General features: G+C 40.0%; 1 protein-coding gene across 1 annotated transcript in view; it reads left to right on the plus strand.

Annotated features, from left to right (window-relative positions):
* Prkn (parkin RBR E3 ubiquitin protein ligase) overlaps positions 1-25,310 on the plus strand; it is a 912,456-nt gene that overhangs the window by 381,710 nt on the left and 505,436 nt on the right. Inside the window, 1 exon segment of the mRNA XM_090337856.1 lies at positions 5,998-6,116. Coding sequence (XP_090193982.1) covers positions 5,998-6,116 — 119 coding nt within the window.

Genomic DNA, 25,310 nt, shown 5'->3' on the forward strand with positions numbered 1-25,310 from the left:
TTTTCAGGAAGAATAAGCAACGAAGTGTTCTCCCTTTGGCTGTGAGCCTTGTTATTTACTTAAGGCTAATATTCAAATTATGTTTCACTCTATAGTTTTGTCTTGGCATGAGTGTTTCTTTTATTACTTTCAAAATGAATAATGAAAGAATAAATTGGCAACAACAATCTCCCCCCAAAATCAGGTGAAGGCATTAGATTCAATCAGCAGTTTCTCCCTCACTATATGAAACCATTTGGCTTGCAGATGCATTAATTGAAATCCTTTGCAGAAAAAATTGAGAATTGAGTTATAACTTTTAAAGGTAGACTCCCCCCTTAGTGTTTGCTAAACATATTTTAGGAGCACACACAGGGGACGAATGGCTCTGTAATGGGAAGTTGTTTATAATCTAGCATCACCTTGGTTACTCTGCAGGCATCAAGAATGACCTGGCTGGATGACTTGTCTCTGCTAACTTATTGTACATGGACTGGAGTGAAAAGTATCTGTGCAGAGATTGCTCTCCTTTGAAGTGACTCAGTGGTGATAAATTGTTAGAATTGAACTGTTAACATTTACTTATATCAAGTCCTCTATACATTTTTGGTTTTAGTTTTTATATTTTATTCATCATGAATAGCTTTGTGGTATTAGGAATATTAACGTTATCAATTTCAAATGTGCATTCCAACATTTTGAAGAATGTATTATATTCATTTAGTGAGTTTGACAGGTGGAGAGATTTTTCTCAGTATTTGGTAATCATGAATTTTTTTTAAGTTTTATGTTACTATTTTGCCCTCACACTACCATCCCTCCTGCAATTCTCATAGCATCTATTCTCTGGGGGAAATTATTATTGATATGGTGAATAGTTGCTGTTTATTAAATGATGGGGTATGACCAGAGGACAGTTCTGGCCCAGGGCCTTGACATAACCGCAGTGTGCACTGTCCAGTGCCTCCCATCGATAACTTTTCTGAAGGACTTTCTGGAAGACAAGGAAGCAGAGTTTCTCCTTGAACTTGGCTTTGAGTAGAAAAGGATAAGATCTTTGTCTTTCCGCATTCTTGCCGTAGAGAAGAGGTGGCTCAGGGGATCCATGCTGAATGGATTTCATCTGCAGGAGAATTAGGCTCTGTATGCAGTTTCAAACTAGAAGCAAGGAGGATTTTCAGTTCCATCTAAAGAAAATGAGTCTGTCTTTATAATATGTAAAGATCTGTTTGCTGGAATTAGAAATAGGACTGTTTCTAATTCATGTCATATTTTTAGGGCACCCAGCCCATGAGACATACATTTTAGAAAATTTGGCAGAGGACTGGTGAAAGGATCACCATACGGAAGCATGGTAGCCATGAGCCTGCAGTTGGCTGTGTCTGGAACCCTATAGGCTTTGGCAACTCAGGACATGTGTCTGTCTATCCCAGGTAGACTCTGGGAGCTGGCCAACGCTGAGGTTCTTCATAGGTGGCTGACTGCTAGAAGGTCAACTGGTCAGGCATGGGAGCCCATAGCTGTGTGATGGAGCTATGGGTGCAGACAGCAGCAACTCCTGCTGTTTCAAGACACAAGGACAGGGTTATAGTCACATTCTGCTCCACATATGTTTCCTTAAAAATATCTGCTGTCCCAAGACGTACCAGGAAAGAGGCACTTCAGAGATCAGATCAAGTTTGTGTTCTGTGCTCCATTTTGGGGAGCTAGCGCTTTCTCCCTTGCCTGGCCTCAGACAGGGCCTTGTTTAGCTCCACATCCAAGCATATGTCTTGGTCAAAGACGCTAAGCATCCTTGCTTCACAGCTTGCAAGGGTACATGCTAGTCTATTTAGAGAGCCATTGGAATCGTCAAGTCATTTTAAACATCCTTTGGCTTTTTATGAAAAAAAAAGGTTTTAATTCTAGGATCTAGGGGTAAAGAAGCATGATGTCTACAACATAGCTATGACTGAATCAGCCAAAAATGTCTATGGTACATGTGTGTATCTACACACATGTGTGCATACAAGCATCCCCAAGTGCACAGGAATGATCACAGGCCAGACATTACGTTGCAGGACACGTTTTATACAATTTCTGAAATCATTCTCTAGGGTTACACTTATTACATAAAAAGAAAGACGTGTTATGGACACAAGAAGGAAGCTGATCTGAAAAGCTGCTCTGTGAAAGAATGGGTCAAGTGAAAGACTCCTGCTCCTCGCTGGTGACAACAGGGTGCCCAAGGGAAGGCTCACAGAATCACCTTCTGTTCCTCTGGGAGACAGGACTCCACTTGCAAGAGTTCTACCCACAGGCCTTTCATGGAGGTCGATGGCCACGCTGCCACACTGCCCAGAACGTGGACAAGGTTTCGTTTGTGGGCCTGTCTGGTGTACCCCAGATCACACAGAACCTAGAGAAGCTGGCCAACTTTAAATCTTTGAGATCCTCTGCGTAGGTAGGGAAGCCACTCTGGAAGGGGCTCTGATGATTTAGCCCAGTGGCTCAGCCCAAGTGGAGCTGCCGACCTCAAATGTGCTGTTCTCAGCTGGACTGGCCTGACCTTGATCTCTCTTAAACTGGCTCTTAATCCCACTCACTCAGGGTGTAATGGATTGCATGTCACGTTGTGTGCTTCTAGGGCATGGGCATGGGCACACAGCATTTTCAGAATAACCTCTCAAGGGCTGGGTGGAAGGTGAAGGGCACCTGGTCTTCCCACCAACTGGATACGCCATTAGCTGAAACAATTGCACAAATATCACTGTGGCTGGCAAGGAAGGGAGACAGCTTTTAACCCCCTGGAATTCTGGAGATGCTGCTTTTAAGACTGTAAACTTGACAGTCTGCGCTCCCTGACTGCTCATGTCTCAACCCTGACACCCCTTTGCAAAGCTTTTGGTTTGCTTCCCTTCTCTTGCTTCTTTTTTTATTGGATAACCTTTATAATAGGTTAGACAATTTTTGAAACTGGATTTGTTCATATCGCTGATGAAGGTTTTAACAATAAAAGCTCCAAATGCCTGCAAGAAGTTCTTAAGACAGGTTAAAATTGTCATAGTTCTCACAATCTTTTGTTATAAATGATTCTGTTCTATTAATGAAGGTTTTATGTTTTGTCTGTGCTCTATATAAACCTAATAATGTATCCTTATATAATTTGCCAATAACATTGTGCTATTTTTAACTGGAATATTTGGCCCACTAAGGCACTAAAGCTACAGAGGTATCAAAGAACAGTAATTTAAGCCAGGCGCGGTGGCTCATGCCTATAATCCTAATTACTCAGAAGGCTGAGATCTAAGGATCATAGTTCAAAGCCAGCCCAAGCATTAAAGTCTAAGAGATTCTTATCTCCAATTAACCACTAGAAAACCAGAAGTGGAGTGGTGGCTTAAGGGGGTAGAATGATAACCTTGAGCTGAAGAGCTCAGGGACATCACCCAGGCCCAGAGTTCAAGCTCCACAACAAAATAGAAAACAAAAAAACAGTAATTTAACACTGATAGAAGCATACATTTTAGACTTCCTACTTTTTCACTGTCACTAGGTTTCCATCTCTGCAGAATAACAATTGAAAATCATAAAGTTATAAAACTTGGCATCTTTATTGGGTTTTATGTTTTAAAAAGTTTGTTTTCATGATGTTAATAAAGGTGGTTAACCACATGACAGTCTAAATGTCCTTTAACATTCTTTCCATTAGTGAAACAAATTCAGCTACTTAAGGCTAAAATCTTCTTTTGTTTTTTCATTACATTTACACTGTTTTTTAGTAGACCATATAGCATTTGGGAGGCTGAAAAGCTCATTCACAATAAGATATGCCTCCTTCTTATTTCTAGATTTTTCTGATGATACCATTAAAAATTAAAAAAAATTATGCCATGACATTGAGTCATACTCCCTCTTCCATAGCAACAGTAAGGTTGAAATAACTATTAACAGTTTTAGAAAATTAGAAAGGCAATTGTTTCATTGCAAATGTTTCAGAATAAAATTAGATTTTTCTCAGTCATGAGAATGGCAGTGACATTATGCTGGAAATGATCAACGATATTTAATTATGAAATTAGGGAGGGCTCCCCTTTTGCTCTTGAAAATGTGATATTCGAAGGCTGTCTTTTCTGTAAGGAGAAAATTTGATCAAATACAAAAAGCATCATTCTGTCGGTGGCTGCTGGCTCTGTAAGTGCTTCAGGACTCAGGGCCCTTATTTCCTTTTCTGTGTGACTGTATTTTGTCATGCCTTCCCTGGAAGCCCAGAGATCAGTGACCAACTAATTCCTATCATGACAAACGGACGGGTTTGCCTGTGCAGATAAGATTTGAAGAGCAAAAATATTTAGAGTCTTCACAACTGTGTACAGAAGCATGAAATAGAATTTAGGAGCAGTGGTCTCTGACTTTCTCAGCCTCCAAATTGCCGGTCCTTTTTGCAAATCTTGGCAGCACAGGGTGCGTTGAATTCCATTATGAGGCAAGCACATTTGCCCAGCTCTTTTGTGGATCTGCTGACGCTGCTGAGTATATAATGGGGCTGTTGCCAAGAAAAGAAAGACTTGTACCCTTTTTAATTAAAATACATATTTTTATTATCTTTAATTGCACCAAGGAGTTTCAGTTCAATATGGCATTATAAGACAGTGCATCTTGATCAGCGTCACCCGTCCATCTTTCTCCCTCACCTCACCTAATCCCACCTGGCCCCTCATTTCATAGTTCCCATTTTTCTCAGATAGGTAAGGTGAATATTATGACTGCATTTGCCTACTCTTTTGAGCATAAACATAGTTTTTTTAAATTAAAATGATTGCATGTTCACTGTATTATTCAACCCAGAGACGTAAAATGTTCCTGAGGACTTTGAATCTGTTTTTTGTTTGTTATTGTTTTTTAATTTTTATTTTATTGTTGGGGTGATAGACAGAGTGGTTACAGTTATATTCATCGAGTAGTGGGTACATTACTTCTTGAACATTGTTACCTTTTCCCATGTTTTTCTCCCATTTTCTCTACCCCAACCCCCTCCCATTCATCTTGTTTTTCCTTTACCTTCCCATTTTCAAATACACAAATAAACACATGTACTAGGTACCAAAGTCAGATACAGTAACAGCATGAGATAAACTATAAAGGGAAAAGAAAAGAAATAGTTTCACACCGTACATTAAGAACAATGACAAAGATAAACCTCTTGTTTTCATATCCTGGAGTTCATTTTGCCTAGCCTCATCCTATATGGACATATGTGCATATCTTTGGAGCTATTATGATCTCTGTTAGGAGAATCCTGAACGTATACTAATTGTTACAAATGAAGGAAACCATAGGGCCTGTTTCTTTGAGTCTGGCTTATTTTTCCAAGTTTTTTTCCATTTCCTTACAAATGGGGCGATGCCATTCTTTCTGATGGCAGCATAGAATTCCATGGTATAAATATGTCTTCATGATCCAATCATCTACGGAGGGGCATCTGGGTTGGTTCCACATCTTAGCTATGGTGAATAATGCTACATTGACCAAAGTTGTGCTGGCAGGTTTAGAATGGCCTTGTTTCTGGATATTTGGGATTGTTGGGTGATAGGAGTGCTCTGTGTTTAGTCTTTTGAAGAATCGCAATACTGCTTTCCATAGTGGTTGAATGAGTTTGCACTCCCACCAACAGTGTAGTAGTGATCCCTCCTGGCCACATCCCCTCCAGCATCTGTTGTTATTAGATTTCTTGATCATGGCAATTCTGACTGGAGTGAGGTGGAATCTCAAAAGTTGTTTTGATTTGCATTTCTTTTATGACCAGAGATGTGGAGCATTTCTTCATGTGTCTGTAGGCCATTCTTATTTCCTCTTCAGAGAAGACTCTCTTTAAGTCTTTAGACCAACTTTTAATAGGATGATTGTTTCTTTGAGGATTTGTTTTGTGAAAATGGCAATCCTGCCAAGGGCTATCTACAAATTCAATGTACAGAGTTTCCTATTTGAATTTTGATCCGGTACTAATAGGTTGCCTTCTCTGTGCCTTTCTCCTATCAGGTAAAATGACCTACAATAGTTTCTATGTTTACTGCAAAGACCCCTGTCGCAGAGTGCAGCCAGGAAAGCTCCGTGTGCGGTGTGGCTCCTGTAGACAGTCCACGCTCACCTTGGCCCAGGTAAGAAGGCTGCTGCCAGCCGGGCCTGCCTGGGAAATGACACTTCCTTTCACTTGTTGCCTTTCAGTGACTCTGATTGCATATCACCATTGCTGAAATAAGATTTTCTTCTTATTGTTGTGACTCATTGAACCTGATGTTTTAAATATAAAAACTTACCTTTGAGTTCTAGAATTCTTTCTCCTCGGAAAAAGTACCATCTGTACAGGGTCAGTTCCCATTTCCTTGAGTGGGAGAAGAAGGACTGCTTTCTCAGGAAAAGCAGGATGGAGTGTGGTCAGGTGCTTGCTGGAAGAAGTGGTGATGGAGGCCGTCAGTCTGCTGGGGCACTGATGGTCACGTGCGAATGTCTCAGTCCCTGGTCTCCTCCTTGTCAATGGGGCCATAAGTCAGTTATAGTTCGATTTAAAAGACGTGAGCAGCAAAGTGGTGGATCCACCAATAGGTGCCCTGAAAGCAGCGTGGGAGACCAGTCTGCTCTGGTGGCTGTGTGTGTGCCATTCCCTAGCCAGGCATTACCCTTACATTTTTAAATGGTTAGGGAAAATAGAAAAATGAATAGTGTTGTAGGATTTGTGAAGTCTTAGTTCCAGTGGCTATGAATACTTCATTTATTTATTTAGGCTACTGCTGGGGCTTGAACTCAGGGCCTGGGGGCTATCCTTGGGTTTTCTCAAGGCTAGCACTCTACCACTTGAGCCACAGCACCATGTCTGGATTTTTCTGTGTATGTAGTACCAAATAATTGTACCCAGGGATTCATCTATGCAAGGCATGCACTCTACCACTAGCCATGCTCCTAGCTACTTGGCATTTACCCACTCATCCAGAAACAAGCACATACTAAATCCACTAGCACAACGATATTCATTGCAGCACTATTTACCATAGCAATGATATGGAACCAACCTAGATGTCCCTCAGTTGATGAGTGGATCCACAAGATGTGGGATTTATACACAATGGAATTCTATGCTGCTGTCAGAAAGAATGACATCACCCCATTTGTAAGGAAATGGAAAGACTTGGAAAAAATTATATTAAGTGAAGTAAGCCAGATTCAAAGGAACATAGGCTCAATGGTTTCCCTCATTTGTCATAATCAGTAGAAACTTTGGACTCTCATAGCAGAGATTTACAATAGAACAAAACCTAGATACATAAGGCCATATAGGATGAGGCTAAATGAAATGACCTTCAGGATATAGAAACAGAAGCCATAAAATGAGTGATTGTTATCCTTAATGTACTATGTTATCTCTCATCTCTTTTGCTGTCCCTTGGTTATCTCATATTATTAAAGTATCTTGCCTCATTATCTGGTATATTGTATATATGTTTATTTGTTTTTTTGAAATAGAATAGGGAAGGGGGAAAAGATGAGGGGAGGAGGTAGGGGAGGGAAATAGGGACAAAAACATGAGAAGGGGTAGCAATGATTGTTAAGTAATGTATCTTTTATCTGGCATATATAACGTAACGCTTCTATTAATTACAATAAAAACTTTAAAAAATAATAATAATTAGCAATGACAAATAACAGTAACAGATAAAATGTTTATTATATCAATATAATGTGGAGGTTAGTTAAAACATACTTATCACAACCATTATATATAACGTCTGACAAAAATGTTGTGTGGTGATTAAAATAAGTTATACAATTTAAAAACAAACATTGGGGCTAGCCAAATGTAGCTTGATATTTTTTCTGTGTATATGGCTGGATTTTTAATAAAATGCTTGTTGTCTGGAATATTTTTACTGTTTTTAAGTAGTTGTGCACCTGAGTTGTCATTCGCCGAAGCCATTTATGATCAATTTCACTACTTTCAGCATTCTCACTCACGCCTCACAACCCACCCTCCCTTCCCTTACTTACTTGATTTTAGGTTAAGTGGTTAATTTTTGCTTTTTGCCTTTCAACAAACTTTACTCGTACAATGCATCCTGATCTATGTAAGCACTTCAAAATCTTTACCTTTCTTCCACCCACCCCTTGCCTTGTATTTCTCAATTCTGAGGTATATACAATGAATTTTTGCCTGCATTATCTTCCCTCCCCTGCTTCATTCTTCTATCTTCTCTTATCCCCAAGCTTGCAAGTACCCATTTCCTGGTACTTATTTTGTTAAGCTTTAATTTAGTTGTTTTTTTAAGAATTATACTATTTGCACTCTCCATAGTCTATTCAATTTCAGTTAATTCATTTGTAACCACTTTCCCACCATTCAGCATGTTTACTTGTAAGTACATTCTAGCTACCACAAATGAGGCAAAGCCTACAGCCTATGCTTCTTCTGGGTCTGGCCTACTTTACTTAATACCATTTTTTCAGATATTTTTAAATCAAGAGGAATAATAAATCTGGAATTTTATGTGAAATTTATTAGATAAAATACTCTGTGGGAGAAAAATTGAAAAATGAAAAAGAGGGAAAACATGCAACATCTGTCTAAATGTAGTTAAAATAAATAGCAAGTAGTAAGTGGAGTGCTGTGGGTATTAAATGATTCTGGTGCTGACCTGAGCCTGGAGATGGGTATGCAGTAGAGGTGTGAAGGTGAGCCACAGAGGCTGCATCCCATGAGCCACACACATGCCCTCACTGTCTGACCCCCTCCCTCTGTCGCTCAGGAAGGCCTGTTCATTGATATCATATGTATTTCTTTAGCTCACAGAGGGAATTTAGAACTTTAGCCACATCATACTTAGTGATGTTAGTTTCTTTATTATCATGTGCATGTGCTTATGGATGTTAGCTCAGAAATGTGAGGGTTGGCTGACTTCTTTCAGGGATACTGAAGTGTCTCTGCCTCCAGTTCCATTAATTCAGGGGTGCTGCTGTTTGCATAGAGTACTGCTCCAAGATGAAGTCCTGGGCTCTGCTCAGCTGGGCTGCAGCCCTAGGAATGTCTGTCTGATCCATGCATCCAGCTGTGTGTGCACACTCCTTCTCAGAGGGCCTCCTCCATGACCTATAGATGGGTCAGTTCCCAGAACAGGGAACCTTTGACTTCCAAATTTAGGCTCTATTCCCTTTAGACTACTTACTGCTCTGCAGACCATTGGTCTCTTTACTGTGTTCCCTTTCTGGAGCTGTCTGGCCTCTCCTCTGATTATCTGCTAAAGGGCAGCCTGTCATCTACATAATTGTAGACACCTTCAGTTCCTTTTCTGTGCCATATGCTTCTGTGCCCTACATCCATCCCCATTAGCCTGTTTATATTTCAGGAAGCTAGAAGCCTTATGTGGTCAGATAGCTAGTCATTTGGGGTCATTTTTACTTCCACACTCTACAGTATTTTCTCCACAATAGTGTACAAAGCAAATTACAGTGAATGAACTGCTTCTGCCTTTGGACTTCCATATGTAGATTCAATAAGTTCACACCTTTTAGAAATTCTTTCTGGAATTTTATAATCAGATAGTGTGTATGTATGGTGTGTATGCTCCAATTTATTGATCCTTTCTTATATTCTTGTATATATTCTTGTCTAATGTGTGTAAGAGACATAAAGAGTAGATAGCGTTCTCCAATGTGAGATTAAATAAGGAGCTCAAAGTTACACAGTTAACAAACATAGGAGCCAAGAGTGAAAAAAATGTTCTTGACATTTATCCAAGGCCTTAGCATTTTCTAAACGATATAGCTTACTCTACAAACTAGGTAGTTAATGTCTTACTGCAAAACTGTTTCCCTTGTGCTTAAAATATCTCTGAAAAATCTGGGTATCGGTGACACCTATAATCCTAGCTACTCAGGAGCCTGGGATCCAAGGATCATTGTTTGAAGCCATCCTGGGCAGGAAAGTTTAGGAGACACTTATCTCCAGTTAACTACTCAGAAAAAGCCAAAAGTGGCGCAGGTCTGGCTTTGGCTACGATAGAGGAGGCACTGAATTCTGCCAAAAGGGATCATTTCTATGCTGAGAATAGGCACTTTTAGGTTTACATTTCTACATCTTTATAAAGATTGATAACTAACTTACATGGTTTTCTCTGAAATGAACATAAAGAGAATATTGGATCTTCTGTGGGTGCCTAGCTACAGTGGATTTATCTAGTGGATTTCTTTAGTTAGTTAGTTAGTTAGTTAGTTAGTTAAGTGGTTTATTGGAGTAGCCTACAATGAGATTTTTATACCTAAAAGCTGGAAACTACTCAGCAAGCTGAGAATTTTTTAAATACAATAGTGTTTTTCATTATCCAGGGAATTGTTGTTGAGAAGTTCTGCATTTCATGAGTCTTTATAGTCCTCTCCTAGCATGTTATGTTGTTGTTGGGGGTTCTTCATAATGCAGTAATTCTCCAAATAGACTTAAATGGTATGCCTAACAGGAGCGAGCTGTTCTCACACATCGTACTCCAGTGTACATCATGTTTCATGTTGTACTTGAACTAAATTGATGAGGATGGCTGCTCTAGGATGTGCTGCTTCTATGTACGCATCTCCAAATCTGGGAGTGTGAGAGATCACGTGACTTTGAGGGTGAGTTGAGAATTAACACACACCAGCAAGTGTTCCGGTTGGCCCAAGTCGTGAGACGTACGAGAGCTCCCTGGAAAGTCAAGCATCGTGCTTACTGCAGGAAACAAAGAGTGGTCATTCAGTGGTTGGGGTCCCGAGACCGAGGGGGACACGAGCCCAGGCCGAACAGTGCTGAGAGTTGCCATCTATGTGGTCCTGTGTTTCTGATGAAGCACTATTGATTTGTTTGTTGTTGACAGTGCAAGGATTTAGACTTGGAGTCTCACACCGAAGCAGGTAACTTAAAATAAATCATGTCACTGTTTCAAAGAGTTCCATAGCATATATTTATCTTTAAAAAAAAGATCTATAGAGACTTCATTACTTTTTTTTTCTTTTTTGTGCCAGTCCTGAGCTTGAATACAGTACCTATGTGCTGACTGTGAGCTTTGATGCTCATGGCTAGTGTTGTAACATCTGAACCACATCTCCACTTATGGCTTTTTAATTATTAATTGGAGATAGGAATCTCACTAACTTTTTTCCCCAGGCTGGCTTTGAACCACCATGATCCTCATATCTCAGCCTCCTGAGTAGCTAGGATCACAAGTGTGAGCCACCAGTATCAAGTGTTATGACTTTTTTATTAAGTAGTTACACAAATGAGCTTTAAGTGCAGAAGTCAAGTTATGAGTATAATGCATCTTGACCAATGCCACCTGTCCATTGTGCTCCCTCATGTGTTCTCCTCATTATATAGTGCAGATTTCACTTAATGTGCATTGGATATAATGACTTTATGACTCTTAACAGCCTAACTGGGCAATTTTATTTTGGCAAGCTACACTGAAGATTCTGCCTCTGGGGATAGTTCTGTCCATTTCCATCCTCTCCCCCACCTCCCCCTTGCAGAAACCATCCCACTACGTCCCTAAGACACACTCTTCCCACTCGGCATGCTCGTCTCTTCCCTTCCCACTGCCTTGGCGTGGTCTTGCCTACACTCGCTGTGACACAGGCTTCCTCAAGAAGACAAAGCCAAAAGCCTTCTATAACAGGAAGAAATGGACTCCTCTGGTGTGATGTCAGCTCAGAATATAATGCGGATGTTTATAGAGAAATTCCTTCATTTGGTAAAATTTAGATGGCAGAGTAGGTGCAGCGTTAGCTCAAAAAGTACCCAACATCTTGTCTCAGAATACTTTCCAGGGAGCAAACGCTGATAGGACTCTAGTTCTGTGGAAATGAGACACTGTTCACCCTGCAGTGCCAGGTCTGCGTTGCACAGGTTATCTACCACTAGCATCTTCTTGTTTGCACACAGTTTCTTAGTCTGAAAATTACTCGTCAGGAGATTACTGCAGCCAAGAAGTTTGGATGATTTTTCCCCCCACACTCACTATAATTACTTTATCTCAAAAAGAACTTTATCTTTGCCACTCTAATGAGATCCTCTGCCTTGGAATAGCATTAAAGTTAAAAGGTTTCTGATGAGAAATGGTTCAATAAATAGAATAAGATGTAAAGTGCTTGGCATGATGGATTTTGTTTAAAATTGGTTTATAGATTAAGCACAATTTATGTGAGGAAATTTATTAAGAAATATAGTCTAAATGTATAATAATTCCTAAACTTAATATTTGTCGCAGATTAATTGTTGGCCAAAAATCTACTTAATTCTCTTATTGTCAAAAGCTTCTTTCACATCTGTGTAATGAATTAAGGTCTTGGAAAACATCGAAACTTACTCTCTAGGTTTAGGCATTTTCACACAGGCATGAGTGGTGGGGATAGCAGTGCCTCTCTTACAGCAGCAGTGACGACAATGCTCTGACTCCCTTTCATCTTGTCACCCACAATGCATCCCACAGTTACTGAAGATGATGAAGGAAGTTGAAAAGCAAGTGACTGCCTCAGATTGCTATTTTTATCGATGACTGGCTTCCACCAATCTTGTTCTTTCTCATGTTTTGGACCCATGGTGTTTCCACTCAAAACCAATTCTCTTAAGAGCAGACTGCAGTGGTTGCTGGGTGGACAAAACCTGATAACTGACATATTTGGGGATGCATAGTTGTTTTGAGGGACCTTCAGGAGCTTGGCCATAGTGTGGGAACACAGCCTGTTTGTATGGCTATCTGTGCTGAAATTGTGACTAGATCTGAAATTGTTTCTGTATGTGAAATGCCACTGCTCTGCATTGCACTGCTTTAACTTGCAGAAAGGAATTGGTATACTTTCCATGTGACCAGTTAGAAGCTTTATCAACAATGGTGAAGTTAAAAAAATAGGTTTTTACTTTAGTGGATTAATTTATTTATTCTAAGAAGTAAATGAATCAAAAATCTCAGTGGGGAAACAAATAGCTTTAAATAGTCTTGTCTTACTCTATACTAGCCCCTTTACTGATATTTACTTTTAAAAAAAAACAAATGTTATCCAGCAGTAATAAAAAGTGTAGGGTAGACAAGTCACATTGAAAATGCTACTTGGAATTGGGCGTGCACAGCATGGCTGGGATATGCTGACAGATTAGTTTGCAGAAGCATTCTTACTTATGCATGCATGCCATTGCCCATGTGGGAATATCAGACTACCTTCATGAATGTATCATTAAAGCTGGATGGGAGGTTAATTGACTTCACTTGGGTCACACAGTGAGAAAGAAACCAAACTGAGAATTAAATCAGGGGAATTGGAGCTGAGATTCTTAGTGAAAGTGCCCATGTTGTGTGACATTAGGTTTCTCACCGGGACATAGACTTATGTTGCAACCTCTTTCTGAAAAACAGTCAAGCTTATCTGACTACCTTTCCAGAAATATGGATCAGGATGCAAAAACTTGGTAAGAGGCAAAAAAGATGTGATTTTCCAAGCAGTGGTGTGCTTGGAAAAAAGCGAATCATGAAAACAAGGGAAGGCTCTCACCAATCACCCCCTTTTTTAAAAGACTGTTTTGTTACAGGCATCACAGTAATGAAGCTAGAGTATAAGGCATGAGCTGAATCTGGGGCATTTGCCTTTCTGAGCACAATTAAAATCTTACCATCACTTGTTAATATGTTTGAACTAAGGATATTCTCATAGCTAGTTTTTAAGGAAGGATATTTCTGTCTAGTGTTAGAATTACCCTGATTTTGTGTGCTACAATTCTTCACTTGTGCATAGGGGATTTTGTATTAATTTAGCAAGTTATCCTGATAAGCACACATAAACCTGCTGGCAAGAAGATAGTCTGTAATTAAAATAATCAAATATGGCCAAAATTTATAACTCAACTTATTTTTATCTCATAATGTGCTAAGCATAAATGAGCAGCCATGCTACATCCCTGTCTTTAACTACGTAGTTTAAATGTCAATGAAAACAATTGCAAGATAACCAATAAATTGTGTAATGTTAGTATAAATATATAAGTAAAAGGAAAATAAATACAGAGAGTGTGACCTAAGAACTAAGATTCTTTGTCCCCAGGTACCAATGGATACTTTGGGTATCCACTACTAAAGTCATCAGCAAAAGGCAAGGAATATACCCCGTCTACCTTTGTGATTAGCACAGGGAGGGGATCATACATAGTAGACACTTTTTATGTTTCATGGCAGAAATGAATTAACTACATATGCTTCATAATCACTGTGTCTATCTCCTCTACCAACCCATAAAGTTGGTTTAGAAATGGACTTTTAAGTGAGTTTAAATCTCTACTTCTAATAGGAGAATTGCTCTTTAATGTATGCTTAGGTTTTGGTCAGCCAACTTCTGCTAAAAAGCCTTAGTAAAGGTGGAGCCATTGCTTTTATTCATTTTGTTTTTCAACTGTTATTGTGAAGTTGATGTAGAGAGGGGTCACAATTACCTGACTCGGGTACTGAGTACATTTCTCTGAAAATGGGAGCCATTGCTTTTAGATTAACTATCTGAACTCTAATTGAAAGAACATTATTTGACTTACAATCAGCCTCCACCCATGACTTCTGAGTCTTCTCTTTGAAAATAGAATGAAATTCTAATAAGCTTCCATCTACTGACTCTTGGTGTGTTTAAAACAGCTAAAATGATTAACTTTCTAGGTCAGAAGTGGTGCTGAGGCTCAAGTGGAGGAGCTCTAGCCTTGAGAAAGTCCAAGGACAGTGCTCAGGCCCTGAGCTCAAGCCCAGGACTAGCAAAGAAAATGTTGTAGAACTGAAGATCTGTCATCTTCACTTCTCCAAAGGCTCAGATCCAAGAGGCTTTGGATCCAAAGCCAGCCTGGACAGATCCTCAATACACATCCTCAATTAACAAATGAAAGCCAGAAGTGGAGAGCTATGTCACAGGTGGAAAAGTGCTAGCTAGCCATGTGCAAAAAAAGCCTAGCAAGAGTGCAAGGTGCTGAGCTCCATGTAAGCTTCAATATCAGCACAAGCATGCACGCACATGCTCACATGCACAAACACACACACATGTGGAAGACAAATCCTGAAATTAGACTTGCCTGCTTTGAAGCAGGGCCTAGTAGATGACAGCCAAGATAGGGTTTGTGTGGGCAGACTAGCAATTCTGGATCCGGTATGCCCTCCCTCCCTCCCTCCTGTCTTTTTCTTTCTTCTTTGTTTTCTTTTTTTTTTCCAGTGGTGCTGGGCTTTGTACCTCACAGGTAGTTCAATCCCTGATGTGTGTCTCCAACTCTGGTTATTTTTGAGATAGTATTTCACAGTTTTCCCTGGACCATGATCCTCCTAATTTTTATTTCCCGCCTTATCTGGGTGATGGACCATCACTTATGGCTTTTTATGTTAGGATGGAACTCTTGCCTAAGCTGACTTGGAACTTAAGTCCTTCAGGTTTCAGAACCCCACATACATAGTGGCCAGGCATTCCTTGAAAAAAAGTCCTGTAAACTTATTTCAAGGCTGGGCTTAAAGTGCAGTCCACCCAGGCTCCGTCTTCTGAGTAGCCCATTGCAGGTGTGAGCCATTGCAGCCAGCCCGGAATGTTCTTGAAAACTAGGCTGGTAGCACAGAATATCAAGAGGTGTGGCTGGAAATGACAACTCAGAGGGAGCAGGTGACCCCAAATCAGAGCTGAGCTGACCATCTGGGCTGTTCACAGAATGGCTTCTTGAATCACCTGAATTGTTAAGCCTAATGGCAGTGTTTACAAGGCAGCTCCAAGGCAAACATCCGTAACTTTTACTGTGTAACCCATCTTGCTGTAAGTAGAGACGATTTCTTTTATTGGCTTGAAAAGACATTTCCATCTCTTGGTAGATGGCAGGCTTTTCCAAGGCTAAAGGGATAATTTTAAGTTTCAGATACAGTTTTAAATAAAAAATAACAGCTTCAGGAAAGCAACAAACCCACCAAGCAACTAAAACCATTCTTCTGCTGGTTGGATAGGGACCATGGGGTGTGTACCCGTCCCCTCCAGTGACCTGTGAGTCTGTCTCCTCCTGTGGTGTCTCTTCCTTAGCTCCTGGGTTTTTACTCATCTTCACTCAGAGTTTTAGAGTGGGCCTCCATGGCCTTCTAGGACATCTTGTTGAACAAAGTGGAAAATGACTCAGGTGTAGTTCTTCCTCATTTTTCCACAGGGAGCTGCTATGACTTTTTTTTCCATTTTAATGTTTCCCAGGCATAGAGCATATCTGTCTCAATCAGGAAGCTCACCTTTGAGATTTGTCAAGTGGAACTCAGACAAGACTAACTCTATCTGCCACTGATGTCTGCTGGCATAGCTACATTGAGCTTTCCAGCTCTTCAGTCCAGTCAAGTCCTTTCCTTTTGATTTAAGATGCAGCGGAGCCACACTGTGGTCGGGTGCTGATGCTCACAGAAATGTCTCTTTTTCTCCACTCTGCCTCCTATAAGAGGGTTTCAAAGATCACACCGTGTATTAGATAGAACATACAAGCAAATTCTTTGTGCTTTGAGTGTGGCTTTGCTATGGTCCTAAAACTGTTCTACAAAAAGGCAAGTAAACTAGTGTTTGACTTATAGAATTTCATAAGGAATTGTAACACCACTTTGGCTTACAGTATCTGTTGTATTTGGTACTCCACTTGAAACATAAAGTTTGGTATCATCCTACATAAGATAAAATAATAGAATCTTTAACAATTAAAAAGAAGTTACAATCTCATTGACCTTATTGATATAATAATGACTGATACAATATGGAAAGGTGGTCATTTTATACTCAGAGAAACTGCATGAGATTTCTATGTAGAGGAAGACAGTTACCAGTGAACTCTTATGACGTGGCACTCTAACCTGAACTTACATTTTGAAAAAAAAAACATCAGAAGTATTTTTTTTCATTCTGCAGCATTTTCTTCTCTCCTAGCCAAGAGCTCACTATCTTTGCTTGGCACATCATTATTTTTAACATTACATACTTGGAGTTTCCCTGAGGCATTCAGAACATGTTAAGTGTACAGACCACAGCCATCCTTTCCTTTGAGATAGATGTTCTTATATTTTCTTTGATTTACATTTTGCAGGCTCCATCTCTGTAGTAGCCACAGGAACCCCTGACATGTGCTTTGCTTAAAGTCATGTCACAGATGTCCTAGCCTGCTATTAGATTCCATCTTGTTATACTGCAACTTAGCTGCAAAGGTGGACCCTTGAGGCCACAGAATGGCTTTCATTGCTCACAGATCTTTCCTGGGGAGAAAAAGATTTTTTAAATGCTCCCTGATGGAGGACACAGAGGCTGCGGGGCTCCTTACCTGAACTCCTGATCTTCCCATGGTTTCCTCAGGCGAGATGAGTAACTCCACATGGTCTTAATTTGGAACTGTATCTCAGCCATGGATTGTCACTTTATTTGGAAAACTGTATTTTTTTCCACAGGAAGTAGCGGTAGAGTTATTTGGTATAAATATTAGATTCTGCAATTCATTCTATTGCATCATTTACCCCCTCCCCCAAAATAGCAAATGCAATTTGAAATTTAGTGAGCACTTATTTTTACATGGCTATGTGTTGTATTAAACCTGAAAATTTTAGGTGAATTTAGAAAAATATCTATAGCATTGAAAAATGAGCTATGATCTATAATTTAGGTGAAATATGTGCAAAATAATATCACAAATCTACAGAAATATCAATTTATATGTTCAGAGGCAGAGCCCAATCCAATTTTCTAACAATGTCAATTTTGCCCTTATGAGGCTCATAACGTTTATACAAACCAAAGACAGAGAAGACAGGCATTAGCACTTCTTTTAGATTGTACTCTTATATATAAAAGTTTTGGAACAAATGCTTCATGTAGGAAACAGAATTGATGGCATTAGAAGCGGATAACATTGGTTTGCTTAAAGTTTCTCAAAGATTTATAGGCAAGTGCTTCTCAATACTGCCCATTCTTCTTCAAACAAGTATACCTCAGAATCTCTAAAACACATAAGAAACCTGGATCTATAGCCTCTGGCCGGGAGGGACAGCTCAAAGTGGGAAATTTTGGAAGGGAGATCAAGAAATAGAGATGATAGTATATGTGTTTATTATTTCTCTAAACCATAAAAGTTCCTTGTTTATACATTTTTGTCCATCACATATGTAGATATGATTAATTTAAAATATAATCAAGATCTTGAGCTTTTGATTAGCAGAAATTTCAATTGGCACTTGTGACTAAACAGCTACCTCTCTGTTGTGTGTTATAAATATGGGCTGTTATATCATCACAGAAAATTCTACTGGGCATCGCTAGTTTAGGTAATTCTGGTTTTGTCAGTAGGATGGGTCCATCTATATTTCTTCCTAACACTAGAAAACAAGCGATCAAGGGGGAGGGAAAGAAGAGGGTATGGCCATTAAAGAAATGAGGCATATAATGGGGTCTTAGGGTAGACACACCAGAATGATTCAGAGCTTAGCCTCATTTATGGCTAACATCTAAAGAAGCAATGAGACAAGCTTGCCTTGATCACACACCCAATAGTGACAAACCTGACACAAGGACAGAGTCTATTTGCTTTGCAATTATTGACTTATTCTCTTTGAGCATGTATATTTTTGCATGTAAAAATGTAGAGCCAAAACGTTTCAGTTGTTTTAAGACAGAGAGATTTAGTCTTTCCCATCCCAGAAGAAGATAGGTGGGGAGGTGATTTTTTTCTTATGTTTTACACAGATAAGCCTACTTCATAAATGACCTCATTGAAAGCCTTCTGCCTCAATCTGATATGCTGACATGTAGTAGAGAGTCTCCAAGCTAGATGACCTTAGCAAAACTGAACTGGCCTATGTGGATTCTGTATCTTTAGATGCTTTATCTCAGGTTGCTTGGGCTGAAGGCTGCTCAATGCCAAACCTTCTCCTTCCCATCTCACTAGCTGTCCATCCCCTCATGGTTTTGCATCTGAATGAGGGCCCACTTTCCCATGAAATACTTTATTATACTGTGCCTCCTCACAAGCAAAAGTCAAATTCAGAAATGTTTCTGGACAGAAGAAACCTATTATGCTTGAATATACTGGTTATATAAAATAAATATTGCTTTAAAATCCTTGAATTTATAGGATTCTTTTAAAGTAATAATCCTTTCTTCAAATTAGTATAAAAATGACAATAGTGCCTTGTCAAATATGTTGAAAATTTGACATAAATGACCCAACAGTAATGGGTTTTAGAAATGAATGAAAAAATATTTTCCACAGGAATTTAATTTCTTGACTATTTCAGTGATATGACAATATTCAATTGTAGATTAAATTTGAGGTGAATACATGTTCACTTACAAATGCTGAAAAATGATTAGGAGCAATTATTGGGATTCATTTTCAAGGAAACATAACTTGCACACGATCACATTCAAGTGGTCCTGATTCAAAATCTCCTAGAAGAGTTGGAAGACATATCAACTCAGGGAGAAGCTGTATAGAAGTAATAGGAATCACCGTGGACTTCTTTCTCGTGGATGTCTGGCAGTGGGATGCAGGAACTTTTCCTTCTCCCTGTGTGCACGCCGTGCACGTGATCCCACAATGGGAATGTGTGCTGTCGAGGTGTACAGGGAAAAGGAAAGGGTGTCTCTTTTGGTTTCCAGTTTCGTGACAAGTATCAGAGGTCACAATGAAGGGAAGAAGGAATAGTCTGGCTCACAGGTTCAGATTCCTTGGCTGCAGTTTCTTAGCCCATCGCTGAGAGCATCAGAGTGGGGACACAGGGCCAGAGCTCAGCTGCCTACTTAGCTCATGGAAGCTGGGAACCAGAGGGAAGGGAATGGTCTTCAAATAAGGTGTCTCGCAGCAATTGGCTTACTGTAATCAGGACACTCCTCTTTCAGTTTCTACCACCAAGTGATGGTCTGTTTAACTACAAGTCCATCAGTGAGTTAACCTGTTGGCTGCCTCAGCCCCTCATGGAGCAACCACTGGGCTGGAACTGAGATCTCCCTATCTCAGTCTACTCAGTAGCTAGTTACAGGTGTGAGCCAAAGCACCTGGCTCAGAATGTTCTTGAGAAGCTGGACTGTCGCTGGATAAAAAGGGATTTGTAATAAAGCACAGAAAATTTGTAATTTTTAAGCACAGAAAATCAAGAGATGTGGCTGGAAGTGACAATTCAGAGGTGACCCAAAATCAGAACTGGGATGTTCACAGAATGGCTTCTTGAACCACCTGAGCCTTGAATCCCCCTTCCCAAAGTCCCCTTCTGAGCACAGCATCGTGAAACAGTTCTTCAATCCATGATCCACAGAGACACATGACATACCATTAATTTAATGGCAGCCTTCACAGACACTGGAGTGGAGCAGGAGCTCTGCATTGGTCCAATAGCCCTGGGAAGAATTAGACAGCTGTAGGTGATATACTACACTCTGCAAATTGAAGAAAATGGCCAGAATCTTGTAGGGAGAGGTAGTGTTGGGAGGACTTCCAGAACAGAAGACGTAACACAAACCATGTCCTTGAGCAAGAAAGATGTGCTCCACTCAGAAACTAAGAATGGTGAAGAAGAGGAAGATGACAGAGGTGGTTTAGGAACCCTATTAATTAGGCACAAGAAATCCTGTGGGTTTTTTCAGTGTTCCATTTTCATATCCATATTGATATTGATGCACCTAAGTACTGACTTCAGTTGGACATCTTGGGTTTAAACAGACTCTTAGTTAAGATGAGAAGGGATTGGTTAGACATTCAATGGTGTATTCTGACATTTGTCTCAGACTTCTAATCTTTAAGGGTGCATTTTAGTCTAAAAAAATACAAAGAGGAAGAAAGCGCTTAGTATTCTTTGCAAACAACTTCAGTCCTCTAGAAAGACTTCAGCATGACTAAAACTAGGCTAAGCACCACTTATCCTCAGTCTGAGACCATGCTACAAGGAAACTCATGCTAAAATTGTATTTTATAAATTGTATCTTCAACTACAGCACTTCTCATCCAGATTACTACCATGCTAATTGTAAATGCAGACACAGTTGTGACTTTAGTCTGAATCTTAAACCACAGTAAAGACAACCTTCTTCAACTCTGCTTGCATGGTGAATTTCCATATGCATGGCAAAGGCTTCATGTTATGTTCAGTACATTTCTTGGAAGTGAACTGCCAAATACACATATACATAGGATACAAAGTAAACATGAGTAGTCCAGTACCACTTGTTCCGGTTCTACTGTTGGCTACATTGGCTGTGTGTGCAATGTTCAAATACTGTTCAGAAGCTGTGTGAAGGACAGCAGACTCTCTATACTCACAGAAACTAAGTAAATTGGGTCAGTGACGACCTTAGAGGTAAGTCAATTGGACAAATAGAGATTGATTGCTTTTTGTGAGTGATAGATAAAAAGGGTGAGAGCTGGGTGATGTTTTCACTTTGCCTTGGCAAACTTTGTTTTCACAGAGCCTTCCTTAGGCCTTTTCCAGAAAGTCACCTCATGGCCCTCCTGTGCCCTTACCCACAGCCCTTACAGTATGCGCTCCTCTGATGTCTGTCACCCAGTTCGCTTTGTCTAGTGAGGACTCTTCTAAGTGTGGTCCAAAGGAGAGGAGCTACACCAGAGCTCACTGTAGCCCTGTCAAAAGCCAAAGGGGCAATTTGTGGACTGGTTAGAGGAAGTGTGGCAGCTGCCAGGCAACTTGGTGGTCCATCGAAATTGAAGCAGAAACCTGGGGTCCTGCTTGTACAGAACTGCTGGAGTCCTCTCCAGTGGACACAGGGGCATGTGGCTCTATGTTGGTGTCTTCTGAGCCTCAAGGCCTCCTTGGCACAGGTGCCATTAGGCTGGAGAGGGAAGAGATGAGGCAAATCCATAAAAGCAGCTCCCAGCAATGCTTCCTTCACAGCCTCAGGCTTGTGTCCCAGAGAGGCTAGGAAACAACCCAAGCTGTCACTCATTTCCTGTGCCATAGTGCAAGAAGATGATTGAAGGCCTCAGCAATTCCTGCTGAGACCAGCCACATTTGGTGCACATGTTGGCAGGACATCTGTTCTGTACTTCTCTGTGAGCAATTCGGTCTTGTAACATAGAGGTTGACAGAAGGAATTTGTTGGATAACCAATGTGGTCTCCAAATTTCAGGGCAGAGTGATTGTCCCATCATCCAGGATGGGGTGGGCCTGGAGACTCAAGAGTACCCCGTTAGAGCCCAGATGGCAGAGAAAACCCTCCCAGCCACACGCCACCACTATTCTAAGGGGCTGGTGGGGTGTTACCTTCCTTGCAGAATTAGGTATACTGGAAAATACTCTTCTGCTCAAACTGCTTTAGCAGAGCTGGAATCCTTAGGAGGAAGAGTCTGAGAACTTGGAATTAACATTTTCCAGATGACTCACAAGCAGAATTTAATTATGTCTTTTCCCCAGGAGCCTGTATAATGTGGCAACTCTATTTCTAAAATCCCTGCCCAGTGGCCTGGCAGAAACTTTTTGATCAGCTTAGCAAAGGGACTTGGAGCTGGACTTTTGTGTTAGAGAATGGCTTCTTTGCCTAGAGGGGAACATAGGTGCTCCAAATAGAATCCTAATGACACTTTCCTGGTGCCTAATGGCATTCCCAAGCTTGGCAGGCAAGCCGCCTCATGTTCCCACCCCACAGGCAGGCCACGTTCAAAGAGAAATCGAGGGCACGTGTGGCACCCGGTGGTGCTGCCGATGGCTGCGGCCTGCGGTGCTGGTGGGAGTCAGAGGAGCCCACTCAGACGGATGGAGGGCACTTTATTTGTCAATCTGGCGGCTGCCACTGAGATTCAAACGTCCCAGTCTACAGCACTGCTTTCTTTACGAAACATAAAGCTCTGCCCTCGTCACTTCCTTGTATTTGTGGAATAACCACAAGGCTTTCTACTTCGATTAATTATGGCAAAGATGTTTTGAAGGATGGACAGGCATGTTTCTTTACCTTGACTGTCACCCGATTGAAGCAGGAAGTGATTTGAGAGTATATTCTCAGATGGGAAGGGTGAAGGGTGGTTACTTCAATTCCTTTTAACAATGCAAGTAGCGGCTTTCAAGATAATTTCTATTCTGTAAATAATGCAGTACATTCTCACTGCATAAAACTTGACTGTGTGATTGCGGACACAAGCCGCTGCCCCACAGTATGAAATCCTTGCACTGTAGACATAGATATTTTCCCCTGACTATTTCTCACACTTAACAGTTGATGGCAATTCATTCAAGGACAATATTCATAATTGTATTTTTCCCAATGGTGGCAGTATATTCTATTCTTTAATTACTTTTATTTATATATTTCCATATTGGCTTAATGGTGTTATGCACTTTGTCTGTTGTGGATGTAGGTGCTGATGTGTGTGACTAGAAACAGTAATCTAATAGATGTGTGTATGTGTGTGTGTGTGTATGTGTGTGTGTGTGCATATGTGTCTTCTAATACCTGTATGATTAATTTCTGGAAGTAGGTCAAAGGTTATGTATGCTTTATTTATTTTTATTAATACTGTTATTTGTGAACACTCATTGGATAAAGAGGGGTTTTCATTAGGAACCTCTTTTTTACAACAATATATGTTAATATAAACTTAATTATGTTGTGAGATTGTTATTCAAAAGGACAATAAACTTTCCAATTTTTATTTTTGATATGGGAAAGTAGTTTTCTTCCCAGAAAATATTTTCATTTGTGTTACTAGTCTAGTCCAAATGAAATAGTACTATCATCTAATTTTTATTTATTGAGGTTTGGATTTGGCTCCACTGTATTAGTATTCCATCTATATTGTGTGATATAAATGTGACCGGAAGTAACCTTTCCTCCACTGTAGAAGATGCATATTATTTTTTACAGTATCACTTTCTGTTATCTATTGTTTTTATAGTGACTGTTATACACAAACATATTTCACATTGATTCCTAATTTTCATTGTTTTCCTATGTTGATTTGATAGTTTGTTACAGTTAAGTCTTTTAACTGGTGCAAAATTTCCTTCTGCATGTAGTATGAGAAAAGGATCCAAATGTATCGCTTTGACTAGATGCCCTTTTGCAAAATTACCATTTACTACGTAACAATTCTTTCAAATGTCTTGATCAAAATAAAATCTGAAGTATTCATTATTTGTTTGTGATTGCTCCAGAATACTTTGAGAACAGTGCCTGAGAAATGTCATTCAGTGCATACAACATCAAGTTCAGTCTCAATCAACATTATTTTGCATCATTTTCCTTGTTCTTTGTGGAAATTCATTTCTTTGCCTCAGATTTTAATATTACTTTTCAAGTCCCCTTCTTCTCCTTATAACTAGTCTTCTCCCTATCACTTTTACTGTGTTTAAAGACTTCATGATATCCAAAGTTCTCTTTATTTTGTCAACTTCTCTGTTCAGGAGATGCAAATTGGCTATCGAATTGAGGGAGATAACGTAGCAAGGATATGTTCTGTCACATTTCCAATGAATACCCATAACCTACTCCAATATTGATACTGAACAGCTATCCATCAATAAAAGGCAGACAACAGAGCATGACTTAGCTACCGAAGCAGTACTGAAAGTCTTCATCAGGGAGAATAAAAGGAGATGAGAAAGTACAGAATTGCAGGAAGACAGAATAAAAGAACAGAGAAGTGTGAGTTCTCTCCCAGTATTCACAAGACCATGCACTGCCTTCGCAGCAGTGTGTTACGGGAACCTGTGGTCCACGGCCGTCAGCTTCCACTCTTCTCTACTCCAACTGGTGGCCTTAGCAACAAACCTACAGTTCCCCTGGACCTCTAGAGGTCACAGGTCACCTGTATCCTAGCCTACACGTGGACAAAATCCACCAATATCAAGCTTGTTGTTTATATTCTCATGGGAGTCTTTTCTAGGATCATGGGACTGATGCTCTTTACTTTGCTTTACTTTTATCTGTGGTTTTCAGGGCACAGGGTTAAAAGAGTGAGAAAAGACTGATATATCTTGCATTAATTCAGCACATGTTTGCAAGTACCTACTGTGGGTGAGGTACTTTTCTAAGTGCTAGGAATATAACAAGAGGATAATAAACAAATATACCTGCTGTCTTGACTTTTAAATTATTGCATTGGACACATAGATTATTAACGAAATATATATTATCTATATTATCTATCTATATATATTGCATAGCGACAAGTGTTTTGAGGAAACACTGAGAGGGTATAGAGTGGTGAGCTGCTATGTGGATATGTGGAGACAGGCTGGAAGACATTGGTTATGGGATAGGTTTTGGAAGATAGATCTGGTTTTTTCATAGGTATAAGATGTAAGAGGAATAAAGAATGCAAAGATGATTGCAAAGAA

The sequence above is a fragment of the Megascapheus bottae genome, chromosome 8 (genome assembly GCF_031878675.1).
Source record: "Megascapheus bottae isolate mThoBot1 chromosome 8, mThoBot2.hap1, whole genome shotgun sequence".
Taxonomy (NCBI): domain Eukaryota; kingdom Metazoa; phylum Chordata; class Mammalia; order Rodentia; family Geomyidae; genus Megascapheus; species Megascapheus bottae.